Below are 20,364 nucleotides of genomic sequence, written 5' to 3'. Positions count from 1 at the left end.
TTTCCTTTATGCCTATTTTATTTCTCAACTATAGCAGGGAATAGAAGTAAAATGTAGAGAGGTTTATCTAAAAGGCAACAATACGATGTTCTAATTCTACCTAAATCACTTATAAAAAAGTTATGGAAGTTCAAATATCTGCCTTTTCATAACTGTATTAAACTTTTGAATGTCTCATTTGATATTATAAAGCACATCTGCATTTGTTTTCCTAATCATTTGCTCAATGTGGCTAGGAAATACTCCCTAAATAATAAACTTTTAAACAAATTATAACAACTATGAAAACACCCCACAAATCCAGTTATATGGTACATCTATGGATTTTAATTGCTGATGGTAAATATCTCAATTTTTTTTTTCTAGGAAATTTTACCTGGATTGTTTTTAGGCCCATATTCTTCTGCTATGAAAAGCAAGGTATGAATTTTAGGTTAGGTTCACCAAGAAACTTTATTAAACAACTTTTCTGGGGTAAGTTTTTCTAGTAATTAACAGTTTTATTTTAGGGAGAGTCTATTAAAGTACTTGTTATTTTTGAGTATCTACCTTTTCCCAATTTTTTCTGGACCAGAAAACCACAAATCACATATGAATTTTCTTATATTTTATCTCATAAAATCTGTGTGTTTGAAAATTAATTCTACTAAATAATTGACCTTTATTTATCCTCTGAAATATTAGACATCTGTAATTGCTAATCATAGCACCTCAACAATATGAGATACAGTTAACACCCAAAATAAAGACATTTAACAAATTTAGTTAACTTTTCCTTTATCAGGGATAAGAGTGTCCTTGTGTGTTTGTGTTTTTAAATTAAACTTACTCAAATATCACTCTTGTTTTTTTCAACTTTAGAGTTCTAGATGCTCCCAATTGGGAAGCATTACACTATATAATATTATGTCCTGTATAGTCAGACTGAATTAATAGGCTTCAGTTACATAGTTAAAATGGGTAGAATCTTATTTTAATATATGTAGCGATGTTGCCACTTATCAGAGAATTCAGCCCCTGCTAATATTTCTTTGCTTGTGGAAGTGCTGTTAATTCTGTTTGAATTAGAAATCCTGTTTCAACAAATGTTTCCTCCAGTACCTCAGCTATTTAGAAGTCAGTATACTTAAATTTTGGTATGATGTCTTTCTACAGTATTTTTGTAAGAACTGTAGAGTCTTAAATGTTCATGATATAATTTGATGTGTTCACAAATTTTAAGTGAATGGAAGTCTTTAAAAGTTAGTCATTCCTTTTGAAACTAGAAGGTTTTTGACTGTTGAGATATGACACAAGAGTAACCCTGGTCATTTTCATGGCCTGTAGCGAAGTTGGAAAGGTGGGTAGTTAATAAAAAATAAGTATTAAGGAAAAGGTAAGACAGGTAACTATAAACTTAACTGACTGGCTTTGTAAATGACAAATATAAACAAAATTATTGTCCAAATAATGTCGTTTTCACAAAATACTGGCCTTCAAAATGGTTTTCAAATAATTTGCTTTTTGTATTTCCACTGCACTTTATAAATATAGTTATTATAGTATTTATCGCATTAAAAGTATTTATTTACTAATCTGTCTTCTCACAACTTCTTCTCCCTCTTTTCTACCATGGTCTTATTAGGCTTAAGAAAAGGACCTTATTTCTTCTATGGCAAAATTTGATATATCCCACCCTCATGCACCATAGTACAGCCCATATTTCTTTTTATAACTTCATTCAAAAGTTATCTTCATCAAAAATAGTAGTATTAACAATAATAATGGAGATAAAGAAACTTGAGTGAATAAACTCCTTTTTGAAGACTCATTTACTTAAGCCTATCTTTCATTATATTTAAGTACAATTTTAATAAAAGGGACAAATTTAGTTTCTTTGTACCTAAACTATTTCTTTTTAAAAAAATTTTTCTTTTGTTTGTAGGTATGAGATAAAGTCATAATTTGCTTTATGTAAAAAAATCCACTGAAAAATACAGAATATTCTGTTTGCTATTATTACATTTGGGTTCTTTTTTGACAGGGTTTATTTTTTAGTTAGTAATAGTCTAATTTGCCTTCATGCTTGCTAAAACAGGTTTTTATTTGAAATTATAGATGTCCTGTAGTTTCTCACAACAAAGTAGATATAAAAGCTTCATCTTTTGTAATAAAAGAATGAACACTGAATTCATTTTGCCGGTTTGACATAAATGTGAATAAGAAATATTGATGATTAATCCTACTTTAAATCCTTCTCTCTTAAGGATGTACTTAAGAAATATAAAAACAACGGAACTCTAATCTATGCCAGACATAGGAAAATCTGCTGCAAAAAATTAAGATTTAAAACTTCTGCAAACCATATAAATTATTCTGTAACTTCTCTCATGAATTATTATTTCTATTCTGGACTATTTAATGTAGAAAGTATTAATTAAATCTATGGGATTATAAACTGGAAGTGTCTTAGAAAATACAAGGTCATTAATTCTGATTCCTCTTGGCAGCATGACTTGTTCATTCATTTGGAGCTGACATTTTTAACTTAAGAACTTCAGAAGAATTTTAAAACTGAAAGGTTGATTTGAGTGTGTGAATCATTAAATTAATTGTCTGTAGTAGAAAAAGTATACTGGAAAGGGTGGTAGTCTAGGAATTTGTGCTCTGATACTGCTATTAACTAGGTTGGTGATGCTGAATTCTTTAGTAATTTAACTCTCTTAGTCCCCTCTAAAGAACAAAGGTTGTAGTCAACGTATGTAACTACCATTTACTAAACCCTCCATGGGCCAGGCACTGTGCTAAACACTTTATGTTTAAGTCTCACAATCATTCTGTGAATAGGTAGTGTATCCCATTTTCAGATGAAGAAACTGAACCACAAGCTCAAGTCATTGGCAGAGCTGGGATTTAAAGCTTGGGCTCTCATAACTCCAATGTCAATGCTTGTAACCACTATTAGTGCCGTTTCCCAAGTAGATTATCTTTAAAGTTCTGTCTAGCTCTGAAATTATAGGTGTGTAAAACATCCTTTTTAACCTTCTATGTAGTATAGTGTATTAATTCGCAGCCATGGAAATACCTTGCTAATCACTACAACTATATTATTATAAAACTAGCTATAATACATAATACTTAAGGCTCAGATGTGGTTGTTTCTAATGTTGGATCCTGAGTGTGGTTGTATTATTTCTGATGTTGGGTTCTTTGTGTTTTCAAACACAAAGTAAGATACTGTTTTCTATTTTAAACTATTTCTCTCCCTTCCCCCCACCCCCTTTTTTATAGCTACCTATACTACAGAAACATGGAATAACCCATATAATATGCATAAGACAAAATATTGAAGCAAACTTTATTAAACCAAACTTTCAGCAATTATTTAGGTAAGAATTTTTATTGTGATTTGTGTTGAGAGTAGCAAAATATCTAATGGTTTTATTTAATTTTAATTTATATTATCAGACTTTATTCTATATATATATATAGTAAAAATTATACAATAGATAATTTTAAAAATTTCATTTAAAAATTTTAAATAGATAATTCATGACATAATGCAGAATTCAAAAGGTATAAAAGAATGTATAGCAAAAAGCAGGTTTTCCTGTGCCCCAATCTCCTAGATACTCATTTCCCTTCCCTAGAGGCATCTTCCATTACCTCTTCCTGAATATCCTTCCAGAGTTATGTGTTACATGTACAAACATAATCCTGTATATAAACTTTTGTGTTTTATACATTATTATTATTTTTACTTTATATGTTTTGGAGATTGCTCCATATCAGTACACATAGAGCTACCTTATTCTTTTTAAGTTGTGTTGTAATCCATTGTGTAGCTATACTAAAATTTATTCAATCGGTCTCTTGTTGATGGACATTTAGATTGTTTCCAAACTTTTGCTTACATAGCATATTGTGAGTCTCCCACTACATATGTCATTTAATTTTTATGTGACTCTATCTAGGATAAATTTATAGAAATGGAATTGCTGGATCAAAGAATATGGGCAATTTAAAGTATAATACACATTGCAAACTGCCATCCAGAGAGTTGTATCAGTTTACTTTCCCACTCTCAAATATATGAGAGTGACTTTCCTTAGTATCTCACCAAGACAGATTATAAAACATTTTTAATATTTTCTCAGTCTGATGAAGTAAAATTGGTGTTTCATGTAGTTTTAATTTCTCTTTCTCGTTTACCTTAAAATGAGTGAGGTTAAGTATCTATAGGGTTTTTTTTGTGTGTTTTTTTTTAAATTTTTTTAAATTCAGTTTTATTGAGATATATTCATATACCATACGATCATCCATGGTGTACAATCAACTGTTCACAGTACCGTCATATACTTGTGCATTCATGACATCAATCTATTTTTGAACATTTTCCTTAACACCAAAAAGAATCAGAATCAGAATAAAAAATAAAAATAAAAAAGAACACCCAAATCATCCCCCCCATCCCACCCTAGTTTTCATTTAGTTTTTGACCCCATTTGTCTACTCATCCATCCATACACTGGATAAAGGGAGTGTGATCCACAAGGTTTTCGCAATCACACTGACCCCCCTTGTAATCTACGTTGTTATGCAGTCATCTTCAAGATTCAAGGCTACTGGACTGGAGTTTGGTAGTTTCAGGTATTTACTTCTAGCTATTCCAATACATTAAAACCTAAAATGCGTTATCTATATAGTGTGTAAGAATGCCCACCAAAGTGACCTCGACTCCATTTGCAATCTCTCAGCCACTGAAGCTTTATTTCGTTTCATTTTGCATCCCCCTTTTGGTCAAGAAGATGTTTCCAATCCCACAGTGTCGGGGTCCCGGAGTCGTATGATGTATTGCCAGGGAGATTTACACCCCTGGAAGTCAGGTCCCATGTAGGGGGAGGGGAGTGAGATCACCTGCCAAGGTGGTTTAATTAGAGAGAGAGAGGGCCACATCTGAGCAACAAAGAGGCACTCAGAAGGGAGACTTGTAGGCACAATTATAAGCAGGTTTAGCCTCTCCTTTGCAGTAACAAGCTTCATAGGGGCAAGCCCCAGGACAGAGAACTCAGCACGTCAAACCCCAATGTTTGTGAGAACATCAGCAACAATCCAGGTGAGGAAATCCAACACCTCTGCACCCCCCCCCCAGCTCCTCAGGGGGGCCCCGAATATATATTTTTATTCTCCACCCAGATTACTTTGTGATGTGTTACTATTTCACTCTAACCTATACAGTCCTACCATATTTCACTTCCTGTTCAAAGTTCCGTGTAATTGTGGTGTTTGAACAAACTGACTGTAGAAGTTATATTGTTTAGAAAATATAGATCCTACACATTTCTTCCCTTGGTGTCACATGGAAGTTGAAGTTCTAACACACAGTCAGTTTCAACCTTTACCCTTTGGCCGGATTTGCCCTAGTCTTAATCAGATCTGCTTCATTCATATCTCTAATTGAAGTCTGGGCTCTTTTTCAGCTTTTTTTTTTTAAAACATCTATAGGTTTTTAATGTTCTTTATTTTAATTTTATTTTTCAAATAAAGCATATATTACACATGATACAAAAGCCAAAGTTACATAAAGGTATATAATGGAAGTCTTTTTCCTCCTCTAAACCTAGCCACCCTGCTTCTCTCCTGAAAGGCAGCTGTTAATTCTTCCTTGAATATCTTCCTAGAGATATTGTTCATCTACATAAAAACATATTAAAAGTATTTTAATGCTCTTATTTGTTTTGTAATAGTGTATGTAACCATGAAAAAGCATGAAGCATATCAGTGTATATTGATATGGACTGATCTCCAAGATTCATTACATGAACAAAGCAGGTTGCACAACCATGTGTATACTTAAAATGTGTTTTTTTAAAATATATACAGATACTTTAGGTATATATATTCTTGTATATGCATAGAAAAGTTCTGGAGTAATAGACAAAATTCATAGTGGTTGCTTCTGAGAAAGGAAATTGTGTATACTTTTATACTGTTAGAATATTCTACCACATGCATTTTTCAGTAATAAAAATTAGGTTTTTTAAAAAAAGAAATGTCTATAGGGTAATTTAAATATATTGATTTTTTTTTCTAACTATAAAAGAAATACTTGTTCTTTATGGATATTTTGGAAATATGGAATGAAACCAAGAAAAAAATATTTTTAAATCATCCATAATTCCACAATCCAGAGAAAACACTTTAACATTTTGGTATATTTCCTTCTAAATCTCTGTTGTGTATATATCGGTACACACATACAGACTTATGTATACTAAGGAAAACAAGAATGTTGTATTTTAAAATGCAATACTATACATTTCTAATTTGCATAGAATTTTTGTTTTTAGTTATTAATGTTCTGAGTACAGGTTCTGTGTCCTACTGGAAGGACCCTTTCTTCTTAGACTTTAGAATACAGACTTCTTATAGATTAATAGTTCTACAAGTAGTTCTTGACATGCAGTAAAATGTTTTAGTTTGACTCTGATTTAACTTTTTTTTTCCCCCAAAGCAGTATTTTGTATAACATCTAGTTCTACCTAATCACTTTATAATAAAGTCACTGTTAGAATCCTTGTGATTTTTGTATTGGATTTTCCTCAGATCTTGAGCTTTAGCTTCCCTGTGATAACGCCTGAATTTATTGAAGTTATTTTTTACCACCTAAATCAGCATTAAAAAACTGTAACTTATTAAGCAGCATTGACCTTAAAAATTAATTTAATAACTTCATTAGTCAGTTAATTACCTAGAGTTGTATTAAAAAATAGATGATCCTCAACAGGAAATTTTAACATGATGGATTTTTTATATTAGAACAACAGAGAAATCTTAACATACTGTTTAAGACTTTAAATGCCATTTCCTCAAGCAACATAAAATCCATGACCCAGTTCTTGGGAGTATTGATACTTTGTAAAAGTTGTTTTGTATTCTTTTCATGGTTGCCAAGAAATTTTTCCAAGTTAAATTTTTTATACGTAAAGAGAATTGTGTTAATCTCAAATTGTGCTAATCACAAAAATACTCTATTTTCAGATATTTAGTCTTGGATATTGCAGATAATCCAGTTGAAAATATAATACGTTTTTTTCCCATGGTCAGTATCAATATTTTAATATCATTTAATTTATTTATGATTTGACCTCCTAATTGTGATTCTAAAGCTTAAAGCTAATGAAACATAATTCTCTCCTCTACTTTTAGTTTGTTATGATTGAAATTGTGGGATTATTTTTAAAGAAAATGAATTATTTGTAAAAACTTTTTGTAACCTCCAAAAATGTGAGAAATCACATTCGGATTTATTAAATTCAAATTCAGATTAAATTTTAGCTCCTGTATAATTTTTTAAACTTGTAATAATTGTATTTGTAGCATTTTGGAAATTCTTGAATTAAGATAATTTTCATTCTTATAAATTAGTAAATTTCTTACTAATCTTCCATATATTTTGTTTCACTGTATTTTATGCTTATGTTGATCCCCATGTTTTCTTATAAGCCATTGTCTTTTTGCTTTCAGACTAAAGAATTTATTGATGGGAGCTTACAAACTGGAGGTAAATAATATTTCCTTTATTTAGCTAATTAGCTTATTTTCAGGAGATTATTTGTTACCATAATTTTTTTAATTTGTATTAGTCTGAAATGAAGGAAATGGATGTTGTAATGATATGTAATAGAATATTCCCAAATTTTTATTATCCCAACTACTTGTTTCATTTGGGTAGGCTTTCTTAAATATCCCTAGAAAATTGTTTTCAAATTCTCTGTCAGCTTTAAATCTCTTTAACCTAAAAGGCTGTTGTAATTCTTTACACAGTTAATGTAAATAAATTTTAAAGATTTGAAAGTTAAATATGCAAGTAGTGTGTTTGTGATAGTAAATGTTTAAGGAAAGAGTTATTTTACTGTGGCTTAATGTATGGTTTCAGTATATTTTAGCTGTTGAAACAGGTGTTTTTCTATCAAAATAACTATTTCTTGTTTTTCAGGAAAAGTTCTTGTCCATGGAAATGCAGGGATCTCTAGGAGGTATGAAGTTCGAGATAGTCTTTCATTCTCTAGCTTTAAGTAATGAGTTGTGTTTTCTGTTTTTTCTGAAAAAAATTTTCCCCTTCTTCAGTGCTGCCTTTGTTATTGCGTACATTATGGAAACATTTGGAATGAAGTACAGGTAAGAGTTACATTCCTCTTAATAGAGATGATTTGGAAGTCTGAAGTTAATATTCTCATGATTATATCATCTCATGTTTGATTGGGCAGGCCCTCATATCCATCCAAACTGTAAAGACAAACAATCTTTATAGTTTGTCTTCCTTGAATAGATCTGCTTAGGCTAACATTTTTGTGATTTTATGGGGCTAGTGTTAACTATTGTTATTTTTAAAAGCCAAGGTAACATGATAGATAGATGGAATAACCCATGAAAAACTACTTACCTACCATTAGGAAATTGGTTAGTCTGAGCTTACAAACTCTTGAACACAAATGTTAGTTGCTTGCCTTGGTTTTAGAAGGCTAATTTGTTATGTTTTCCTGTGAGTGTAGTGGGATAAAAATTTATCTGGGTTTTGTTTGTAGCCTCTATTCCCACCGTGTAGTCTTTCATATCCAAAATCATCTTTTCCAGGCATATCACATAATTTTTTTAAAAAGAGAGGGTGCTCATTAGCATCTTTCCCCCAAACAAAACAGAAACCTGTCTAGTGTACAGCATTTCCTTTTTCATTGTGTCTGATTGCATCAGTTAGAAATCTTGTAATAATCATTGACACTACCACCTCTTTTACTCCCCCATTTTCCAAACTGATCCATTACCAAATCACATTTGCATCTCCTAAAAATCTTGTCTTTCTCCTTATCTCCCTCTTCATTACACCATCTGTTCTTTTTCCAGTCTGTTCTGTTCTGTTCTCCACACTATAGATGGAATGATCTTTTAAAAAGATAGATCTCATTGTATAATGAGCTTACCCCAAAAGCTCATAAAGATTTCTGTTCCTTAATAATTCCTAACATGGCTAATGAAACTTTGCATGACATGACTCTTGTCAGTCTCTGCATCCTTTGTTCCCCATCACTCTTCCCATTGGATCCACGGATCTGACACATAGTAGACATTCATACACTTGTTTGGTTTTAGTGTCCTCTATGTTTAAATGATAATGAAAAATTTTGCTTAAAAATAGCAGTTCTTAAAAGTCTATTATTTGAATACAAATGCTTTGTTTATTTAATTGAACCAGTTAACCAATGATAGTATTTTGAGCATGTACTATGTGGCAGGTTTTATACAAGAGGCTTACACTTATTATCTCCCATCCTCACAACAGCCCTCTGAGATAGGTATTATTATAATGCACATTTTACAGATGAGAAAAATAAAGCTTAGAAAAGTTAAGCAACTTTCCCTAGGACAGCCAGTAAGCAGAGGAAGTATGATACTCAGTCTCACCATACTGCTGATTTTTCCACTATAACTCACTAACCCTCTAACAGTAGTTGTATGGCTATAATTTCCTATGTAGTCCCTATTCTGAGTAAATTCATTCTGGAAGAATTGAAATTAATTCATGAAACAATTCATGTCATTAATTTTCTGTCAGAGATGCATTTGCTTATGTTCAAGAAAGAAGATTTTGTATTAATCCTAATGCTGGATTCGTCCATCAACTTCAGGTAATATCTCCTTCTCATTAAGTCATTCAGAAAGTAGAACAGTTAAAATCTTATGCCTGTATAAACTAAGTATAGAATTTACTTCGTATATACTTAAAATTGCTATGATTCTTTGTGTACTACATATAGCAGGTTTCCCTATTCTATATCTTTTCCATGTTGATTTCAAGTTTTGTTAATGCTGGGCATATGCACTAAAAAACACATAAACCTCTGGATTATCTGCTTAGACAGGTTTTTCAATTTTTTTCTAAGAAGGAAAATCATAGGGTAGAGAATGTGCTCTGTCTAATTCCATCCACTTATGCAGGAATAAATCTCACATTGAGACGCCAAGAGCATTACAAAATGTGTTGTTTTAGTTACCAAACTTTAAAATAGAGGACATGATTACTTCATTCAAAAGAAACCATGGTATCTGTTTTCAGCCCAAAATGTTTCTTTTATTAATTCTTTATAATTATATTGTAGAATACAAAACCAACTAGCTTTGATTTGAAATTTCTTTGCCTTTCACTATGTTGTGTGAAAGCATTCTTTTTAAACTTAATTTTTATATTTGAAAGAATAATATATGTACTCATGGTTAAAAAAAATAAAATTCAGCAATGCCTAGGATGCTACAATGGAAATTAAGTCTCAATAGTGTATCTTGAAGATCATTCTATAACATCACATGTAGTTTTTCCTGCTTAACATATGACCAGTTCCTTATTAATGGACATTTACAGTGTTTCTAGCCTTTTATTATTATAGACAGACTGTAAAGAATTTCCTGGCAGGTACACCTTTGTGTACATGTGTAAATACATGTAAGATAATTATCAAAGTAGAATTGCTGGGTCAGAGCGCATTTGAAATTTGATAAGATATTGCCAAATTGCTACTAAGTAGGTTGAAAGAATGTAAACTTCCACCATCAGAAAACAAGGAATTCCTGTTTCCCCTTACGCTAGCCAATATCAGCAGCCAAAAATGCTGTATTAAAATTTTTATCATTGCCCTGGTGGTAGTAGAATGGCAACTCATTATAGTTTTAATATGAGGTTGGACCTTTTCCCCCATGTTTGAGTCTCTGTGTTTCTTTTTCCAAGAACTGATTGTTAGTATTCTTTGCCCATTTTTCTGTCAGGTTGTTGGTCTTTGCCCCACTGGCCTGAAATACCATTTTTATTATATACCAAATTCTGGTCTATGCTTCAGTCTATTTCTGGACCTTGTATTCTGTGCCACTGATTTATTGTTGCACCTGTACCAAACAGTTTTAAATACTGTAAATCTATATTAACAGTTTATGGTATGGCTCAAGATCCCCTCACTGATGTTCTTTTCTAGAGTTTTTCTGGTGAGTTCTTATATTTATTTTTTGGTATGAACTTTACTGGAGTCCTGTAGGCATTTTAATTTAGAGTCTTCCTATCTTCCTACCTAAGAATGTGCTCTATTCTTAAGTAAGTCAACTTTTATATCCTTTAGCATTTTAAAATTTTTTGTATAGAATGTATGCATTTCTTACTGAATTTATTCCTGGGTATTTTATCTTTTGTTCCCATTATAAATGAGATTGGTTTTTTTTCTGGTGTTTTGTCTAATTGGTTATTTATATTTTGGAAAGCTATTGATTTTTCTGTTTTAATTTTGCAGTCGACAGCCTTATTCTTATTGATTCTGTTAAATTTTCCCATTGAATCTCTTATCTTTTCATCTCATTTTCTATAAAACTTTTCATCTCCTTGTGATAATTTTGCCACCTTTCTAATTAACTTTTATTTATTTCCTTCTCCTTATATGTTCATTGGATCAAAACAATGACAAGTAACAGTGCTGGGTAGTGGTCATACTTAACCTTAGTTTTAATTTTAATGTGAATTCACCTGTGTGTGTGTGTGTGTGTGTTAACGTCCATTTATTCTTATGTTAAGAGTTTCTATCAGGAATGTATGGTGGTTTTTAAGCTGCTGCTTTTAATTTATTTTTTTTAATGTTTACAGAATGTGTTTTCATTTCCTTGGATACTCATGCAAATACCATGCAATGGGGTGGGTTAAACAATGGGAATTTATTAGCTCATAGTTTTGAAGCTAGGAAACAGTACAAATAAAGGTGATGCTTGAAGACTGGCGCTCTAGGGCTGGCTGCTGGCAAGCCTCAGTCCTGGGTCCTCTGTCACATGGCAGTGCACATGGCAGCCTCTCCTGGTCTCTTTCCCTTCTCTTCTGGTTCCTTGACCTTCAGCTTCTTGCTTCCCCTGGCTTTCTCTATCTGTCTGGGTTTCATTCTGCTTATAAAGGACTCTGGTAACAGGATTAAGACCCATCCTGGTTGGGGTGGGCCACACTTTAACTGAAGTAACCTCATCAAAAGGTCTTACCAGTGGGTTCATACCCACAGGAATGGATTAAGTTTAGATCGTGTTTTTCAGGGGTATATACAACTCCTGAACCACCACAAAATGAATATGTAATTTTACTCCTTTGAACCATTGATTTGATGGATAGAGTCATTGGATCATATTATATTATTTTTTTAATATTGAATCATCTTTTCACCCAGGAATAGATCCCACTTTGTTATGATATGCTGTCATCTTAATGTATTGAGCGATTCTTCTTGCTAATGTGTTTTCAGGATTTTAGAATCAACTGAATAAGTGATATTGGTTTGTAATTTTTTTTTTCTTCTGGTTTTGGTGTCTTGTCACAGTGTTCTAATTTTTGAAATGGAAGCGTTCCTTCTCTATATATGCTCTGGAATAATTTAAATTAGATTGGAGTTACCTGCTCCTTGATGTTTTGGTGTATAGTACCTGTGAAATCACCTGACTTTGATGTTTATTTAATTCAGTTATTTTATTCTTTCATATATTTTGAGGGTAGGCTAATTCTTGGACAACTTTCTTCATTTGGTAGATTGGTCTGGTATTCTGATGATGCTGGGCTCACTTTGGATGGTTTTGTAAACTCCTATATAAACATATTGTAAACTTCTGCATCAAATTAAGGAAAAATAATATCTTATATTATTTAATATATCTTTTGATAGTGTAGTTATATCTGATATTGTGGGGTTTTTTTTACATTCTTGTTTCTAAATGTGTTTCTGCTTTTTTCCCCCTTTTTAAAATCTTGTTCTTATCATTTTTCTTTATTCTAATTTCTGCTTGCTTTTTTGCTTTCCTTGGATTTTGTTTTTGTTGCTGTTCTTTTTTTGAATATCTTGAGTTGAAAGCTTAGTTTCTTTTCATTCTTACAAGAATTCAAGGCTAAGAAGTATCCTCTTAGCATCGCTTTATCCATATCCTACAAGAACTACATGTTCTGATATGTAGTATTTTTGTTGTTATAGCTCGATATTCTATTTCAGTTTTTTATATTTTATCCCAAATGTGTTTGACAGATTTTTTTAAATGTGTAGGTGAAAAGGTTTTTAATTTTCTATTTTTGTTCATGCTTAGTTTTATTGCATTGTGATCAGAGAGTGGTGTATAATCCTTTTTACTCCTTGAATTTTTTGATGTTTTCTTTGTGGTCTAATATATAGTTGTTTTTATGAATATTTCCTGGGTACTTGAAAAGAAGATGTATTTTCTGTTTCTAGGAAATAAAGGTTGATATATTTGTCTACTTGATCTGTCAGGCTGAGAGAGGTGAATTGAAATCTCCTATTACCACATTGTTTTTTTCTGTTTATTTTTCCTTTATTTCCTGTAGGTTTCTTTGCAGATTTTGGTGCTGCATTATTTGGTGTATAAAAATTCAAGTTAGATCTTCATTGTAGTTTGTGTGTGGTTTTGTTTTGTTTTGTTTTTTTCACTTAATTATTTTACCTTGAAATTAGCATTCTTTTATATTAATATTGCTAACTCTACCTTATTATTTGTTTGCATTTGCCTTCTGTTAGTTTTCTTATTACTTTTCTTTCTCTCACATCACTTTTTTTTAGATGCATTTTGTGAATATGACCTGTGGTTGAGTTTTGCTATTTGCTCCAATATCAGCATGTTTTCTTTAATAGGTGAATTATTCCACTTTCAGTTACTGAAAATGGCAGATATACTTTTGTCTTGTATCATTTTATTTTTTGTTGTGCTTTCTGTTTAAAATGCATCCTTTTTTTTAACCTTTTGCTATAAAGTTCATAATTTTTTTCAAAACGTTTATATTGTTTTGATAATTCAACAGTTTATAAATTGCTTTTACTTCTAAACTTGATTTTAGCCAAAAGGACAAGGAGTGATGATTTTAGTTTTAATGAATACATTTATAACTTTATAGTATGTATTGAAATGTTTCTTGAGTTATCACATTTAAATAGCTATCTCTTGATTCCCCATTAGGAAAGATGAAAAAAAATTATATACCTCTCCTTCATTCCTTTCTCCCTTCTACTACCTGTTTTAAGTTGTTTAGTCTTAGTTCTTCTAGGGGTTATCTCTTATCTCTTACACCTTTACAAATATCTTCTGTTACTTAACAGCTTTAAATAGTATTCACCAATGTCGAATCATCTACTTAAACTTCTTCCTATATAACATTTATATTCTATACTATAATCATATTTCCTAGTTGTTCCTCCTTCATTTTACGTTTAAATAGGATTCTTATCTACCCCAGTTTCTTTATTTATCTCCAGAAGTTTGCCTTTTAGCATTATTTTCAAGAAGAGTTCATGGAAACTTATATTCCCTAAGTCCTTGCATGTTGGAAAATATTTGTGTCTATTGCCCTTATGTTTGATTTAATTGGCTGGAAATAAAGCTTTTGTTTAATATTTTTCCCTCATGGCGTTGCATACAATTCTGATATTAACTATTACCCTAGAGAAGTATGAGAACAGCTAATTTTTTTATTTTCCCCTTAGATGATTTGATTTGTGGGGAGGTGGGAGGCAGATTCAAGCATTCTCTTGTGTATAAGGAACATTTCTTCTGTTAATATTTGACTTTTTGTTTTTCTGTATCACTTGCTTGTTTTTTCCCCCAGGGATACAGTTTATGTTGGTTCCCCCTTTGTTCCACGTATTTGCCATTTTTCACTGTAATTGTTTGCAACTTTGTTCTTTTCTCTTTCTTTTTTTCTGATTTTTCTCTCAAACTAGTCTTCCATGTCCTATGCTATATTGTTTCATCAAATATTTATTTGGCACTGTTCTAGACACTGGCAGTAAAGCAGAGAACAAAATAGACTAAACTCCCACTTCTTGTGAAACTTATTCTAGTGGGTGAATCAGACAGTAAACAAAGTAAAATATCGTAAATGAGTCTCCGGAGAAAAAGAAGGCCCTGTAAGGGAGTGTGGGACACGGATTGCCCTTTTTGATGAGAGAAGGCCAATTGAGCAAGTGATATTTGAACAAAGACCTGGAGTAATTCAGGAAACAAGCCATGCGGACATTTGAAGAAGAGTTTCTAGGCGGAGAAAATAATAAGTGCAAGTGTCTTGAGGCAAGGAATTGTGAGTTCCTTGCAGGTGTAACAGAATAAGCAAATGGGATAGTAGGGGATGAAATTTGAGAGATAATGGGCCACATGTATAGGCCCTCATGGACCATTATAAGTAAGGCGTTTGGCTTTTATTTTCAGCATAGGAAGGACTTCTTATAACAGAATAACTCTGACTTTTGGGTTGAGTGTAGACTGTAGGTAGAATTGGGGCCAAGGACAGAAGCAAGTAAACCAGTTGGGAGGCTACTGCAATAATCCAGTCAAGAGAGAATACTGGTTTAAACTAAAGTGGTAGAGAAAGAACCAGGCTAGAAATCTAGGGGTTGTCAATATACTGATGTTACTGAAAGTCCTGAGACTATATGAGATCACTAGATGAATGAGTGTGGCTAGAGAATTTCAAAGACTGAACCTTAATGCACTCCAACGTGTACAGGTTCTGGAGATAAGGAGAAATTAACAAAGGAGACTGTTCAGGAATGGCCAGTGAGGTAGGAGGAAAATCAGCATGGTGTGGTGTCTGGGAAGTTAAGTGAAGAAAATGTTTGAAGGAGTGAATGATCAATTGTGTCAAAAGCTGATGATAGGTTAAATAATATACAAGCTGAGAATTGACATTAGATTAGGGACATAAGGTCCATTGATGTCCTTGAGGGATTTTGTGGAGAGGAGAATTGCCAAAATTGCAGAGAGTTTAAGGGAAAACGGGAAGAGAGGAATTTGAGCAGCAGGAGTAGATAATTGTAGGAATTTTGCATTTAAGAGGAGAATGGGAATGAAACTGTAGCTGGAGGGAGAAATAGGATTAAGAGAGTTTTTGCTTTTTTTTTTTTAAATGGGAGGAAGCATAACAATTGTGTGCTAATTGGAACAATTCAAGGAGAAGAGGGGATATTGATCTTGCCTGAGAATTGCTTGATATAGTCTGTTCTCTTGTTTGTTGATTCCTGTTCATTATTTCTGTGGTTTTCTTTTTCTCTCTTCCATTTCTTTGTTGAGCTCTGATAGTTGATATGTCATCTCATTCTGTTGTCAGATTTTTTCCATGAGTCTTTTATTTTTATTATTGTAGAATATAACATATGCATAGAAGTGATAACTTTCTAAGTGCAGGTTAACAAGTAGTTAGAGAACAAATTTCAAAGAATATTATGGGTTACAGTTCCCCAGTTTCAGTTATTTCCTTATTGTGAAATATAACATATGTACAAAAAGAAAAGTTAAAGTATGATTTAACAAGTAGTTTTATATATATATATAGGAAGATTCCAAAGTTGTTATGAATTACAGTACCATAGTTTCAATTATTTCCTTATTGTGAGATATATATACAAAAAATGATAGCTTTCAAATTATAATTTAACAAGTATAGAACAAATTTCAAAGGATGCTATGGGTTATAGTTCCACCATTTCAATTCTTTCCTTTTAGCTATTCTAATACACTAGCAACACTAAGAAAAAGAAAATTACGTAGAGATACTGAATTCATAATCCTTTGTTAAATTCCATCTTATCTATTGGGTACCCCTTCCTCTAATTTAATCACTTTACCAATCTTCAGGGATGTCTAGGGCAGTGACCACCCTAACTTGTATATGTAGAAAAGGGGTCGAGTTTATGAGAAAAGGGGACACATCTGGTTCATGTTCTTGAAGAGGCTATTGCCTCTGGGTTTGGGGACGAAGCTGGCATAGGAGTTCTCTGGAGGATTTAAGTTTCTGAAGAATAAATTTGGTGAGTGAAATTATAGAGTCTCAGATAGGCATCCAGGTATTCTTTAGGGTTTTCGAGACTACTGTTGACTTGGGCTTATCATACTGTGGTCATTTGGCATATCTAGGTGTAGCTTACATAGGAGTAACTTCCAGGATGGCCTCTTTACTCTATTTGAATTCTCTTAGCCACTGAAATCCATGTCTTTTTTTCTCTTCTTTGAAATCAATTCTTTGCTTTCACGGAGAATTATTAGTTCATAAATTTCTTATGCTTTCCTGGTATAATTTTCATGTGGTTTTCTTTATATGCCTTTTGATTATAATGTTGCTTTCCTGTTTTGTTTTGTTTTTTTTCCTTCTTGCAACATCTTTGTAAAAGACCTATGCTGGTTCCTTTTTATTATTGTTCATCTTTAAATTGGCGATATTCATCTTAGATCAGCTATTTGCCCAAGAATAAAGTTATATAGAAAGGGGACAGGGAAATGGTTCGGAAAGGCAGAAGAACGGCTTGAATTTTCCCCACTTTCTTGAAACGCTTTTTTTCACCAACACTTTCCCCTGGTTGTATGGCTTTACCCAGGTAGTATGAAGCAAATCCTCATGTCACAGGTTTATTTTATTTAGGTTGATAAACACTGGGTGGTGGGACTTGGGCAAATTTTTTTAAAGCTCCTCAGGTAATTGTCAAGTATAGCCAGGGTTGAGAATTACTGGTTTAGCTTTACTTTCAGCTGACCAAGATCAACAGATGCTTGGCTGCATAAAACCAGTTTCTCCACCTTACTGCATTTATAGCCTGCTTCTTGCAAAAGTAACAGGTATGAGTCGTTACATTTTCCTTACTTCCTGCTTCCTCCCACAGTCCACTCATACTTCCTGACTTTGTTGTACCACGTAAGGGCTTCTTGGTTTTATCCTTGGATCTACCATCTTCCTTGGGGAACTCTGAACTGTACCCACTCTGCCTGATAGCTGCAGAGGCATGTATATTCTGTGCCTATCTTAATCTGATTCCATTTTTTAAAATATGTTTTGAAATATAAGATACATAGAAAAATTAGTAAAATATAAATAAATACATGTAAACATGACCCAGATCGAGAAATTGAATATTTGCTAAGACCCCAAAAACCTCTTTGCCCTTCCCAATCATGACTCTTTTCCTCCCTCTTATTCAATAAACACTTCCTTACTTTTCTCCTTATTCTTCTCATATTTGAGGTTATGGATGTTTCTTAGTTTGATCAAATAAGGAGTTTTCTATTTCTTGTTTTCAGAAAGAGAAAGTGATAGAAATGCCTTTATTTTATAGTATAAGACTATTTTAAGGAATTAGAAAAGCAGTATATACTTGAATCCATTAAATGCCTTATTAATCTGATTTTTAAAAATTTTACAACTGTATAGCATTTTATTCTTACTGAAGTTTAATCTCATTCTGTTCTTACAGTCATTTTATGAGATTGCCACTTCAGAGGTTTTTGTTTTGTTTTGTTGAGTTGTCTTAGCAGATGAAACCAGAGACCATATAGCTAACTCCCCAGTGGCAGAGAGCACATACTGACTTGGCAGTTCAGTGTTTGATATCCTAGTGCAAGCTGTTGGCCTAACTTGATTTATAGTCAACAGTAGCTGTGAATTTATGAGACAGAACCTTTAAGCTTGTGTTTCTGTTACTACAATATGGCAACATATTTTTCAGTGTAAACTACAACTACCAATGCTGTACACATAAATCATTGCTTTGGGTATCCAAGAATTTAAATGTATATTGAAGTTAATTAAAATCTTTTTTTAGGAATATGAAGCCATCTACCTAGCAAAATTAACAATACAGATGATGTCACCACTACAAATAGAAAGGTCATTATCTGTCCATTCCGGTACCACAGGTAAGGATTTTTTCTTTTTGGAGAAAGATTAGGGAGAAAGGTGATGGCATGAAAGGTGGGGAAAAGAAGCATTTTTGATTTGCTACAAATTATATTGAACAGTTTAAATTAGTTTTTTAGAAAATTTAGGGTAAACGTTCAATTAATAGAACAGTTTCAAAAGGACTAATTTTGTAATGAATAAATATGTATTATTTTGAGCTTCTGCTGTGTGTATATCACTGTGCCTAGTTAATTTTAGCATATGCTGATTGGAAGAGCAAATTTATCTTTGATTTAGTTTGTCTCCCAAGCAGTATGTTACAAAGATGATCTTATTAAAAATAAAGGAAAATTTAAAAATAATAAAGGGAGATTAATAAATAAAGTCATGTTTAAAGTAGGGTGACTACCCTGAGCTATCAGTTTTTATCTTGCTGTCAATATTCCAATCCTTTCTCCCTATTTCATTAGTGCCCCCCACCTTCTCAAACTTAATGACCCAAGCATGCTCTCAAAACCTTTTAACTTCCTCCTTCCTTCTCCAGCACCTTGCTACCCTTGTTTATTCCCTTTCTTTTTACTCTACTACAACACTCACGGGATTCATATATTTATGGCCTTTCTCTCCTACATTTCATTTCAGTCTTACTTGAACCAACTGCCTCATAAGGTAGGAAAAACAGTTTGCGTATCTAATTAGTGTTGGCTTTGGAAGTTGAGCACAGATGATCTGACCCACAAATCAGGCCTGTAATGATAATGCTGTGTATCCATCCCTATGGCTCAACTTCTCCAGTTGTCATTGACTCTTTCTTTCCTTTGCTACCTCTATTCAGTTTCCAAATTCTGTAGGACCTGTTTCCTCATTATCTTTAAAATTCTTTCCCTCTTTTATATTACCCTTAATCTCAGTCTAGTTCAGGTCCATGTATTAGTCTTCTAGCTAAACTCTTGTTATTTGGTCCATATTCTGTACATTGTGGCCAGGCTTATTTTCCCTTTTGGCTTCATTTCTACAGAAAAAAAAAAAATGTAGGGTATTATAGGTGGTAATTAAAGGCCCCTCAGATCTTTCTATTGTGTATCTCACTGTTCCCTTTTATGTATTTCAGTCCAGAAAAACTGAACTGCTAGTTTCCTGTGTATGTCTTCTTTCCTCAACCTAGAATACATCACATCCAGTCTCCCTATTCTTTAAAACTTAGTTCATGTCACCTCCTCAAAAAGACTTCATGATTAACTCTCTTCCTTCAACTTCTAGTCATTTGAAGCTCCCATAAAGCCCTACAAATATTAAATTAATTGCTTAACTTTTATGTCTAAGTCATGTTCATGCCTAAAAAGCACAAACTTGGCAACTAAATATTTATGTATTATCTTTTTTAGAAATTCTGTTTTCAAACTCTTATTTTAAAAATTAATGTTTATTATATGCAATACTTAAGATACCACTCAATTCTCAGGAAGAAAAATGCACCCTGTGATGAAGGTATAAAGTTAAATAGGTATTTTATAACAAAAAAATTTACTAAAGTTGCTTAAAATTCAATCATGGAATTTTCATAGTATATGTATGCATGGCAACACTTGAAAAACAAATTTTTATTAGCTGTGACATTTTAACAAATTTGTTTAAATTCTCATGTTATGTTCATGCGATAA

General features: G+C 32.5%; 1 protein-coding gene across 2 annotated transcripts in view; it reads left to right on the top strand.

Moving 5' to 3' along the window:
* The window catches only part of STYX (serine/threonine/tyrosine interacting protein), a 33,149-nt gene that overhangs the window by 8,614 nt on the left and 4,171 nt on the right, over positions 1-20,364 (top strand). The window contains exons 3-11 of one of the 2 annotated variants that reach the window (XM_037832696.1): positions 367-420; positions 3,271-3,368; positions 7,021-7,081; positions 7,507-7,543; positions 7,979-8,018; positions 8,110-8,160; positions 9,593-9,665; positions 18,627-18,720; positions 19,346-20,334. In XM_037832696.1, the coding sequence (XP_037688624.1) occupies positions 367-420; positions 3,271-3,368; positions 7,021-7,081; positions 7,507-7,543; positions 7,979-8,018; positions 8,110-8,160; positions 9,593-9,665; positions 18,627-18,720; positions 19,346-19,371 (534 nt within the window). In that variant the 3' untranslated portion in view covers positions 19,372-20,334. Of the gene's footprint in view, positions 1-366; positions 421-3,270; positions 3,369-7,020; positions 7,082-7,506; positions 7,544-7,978; positions 8,019-8,109; positions 8,161-9,592; positions 9,666-18,626; positions 18,721-19,345; positions 20,335-20,364 lie in introns of those variants that run through there. The other variant, XM_037832695.1, reaches the window with a different exon arrangement.

The sequence above is a fragment of the Choloepus didactylus genome, chromosome 4 (assembly GCF_015220235.1).
Source record: "Choloepus didactylus isolate mChoDid1 chromosome 4, mChoDid1.pri, whole genome shotgun sequence".
Classification (NCBI taxonomy): domain Eukaryota; kingdom Metazoa; phylum Chordata; class Mammalia; order Pilosa; family Megalonychidae; genus Choloepus; species Choloepus didactylus.
Note: the sequence above shows the minus strand (reverse complement) of the source record. Positions and strands in the feature narration are given on the sequence as shown.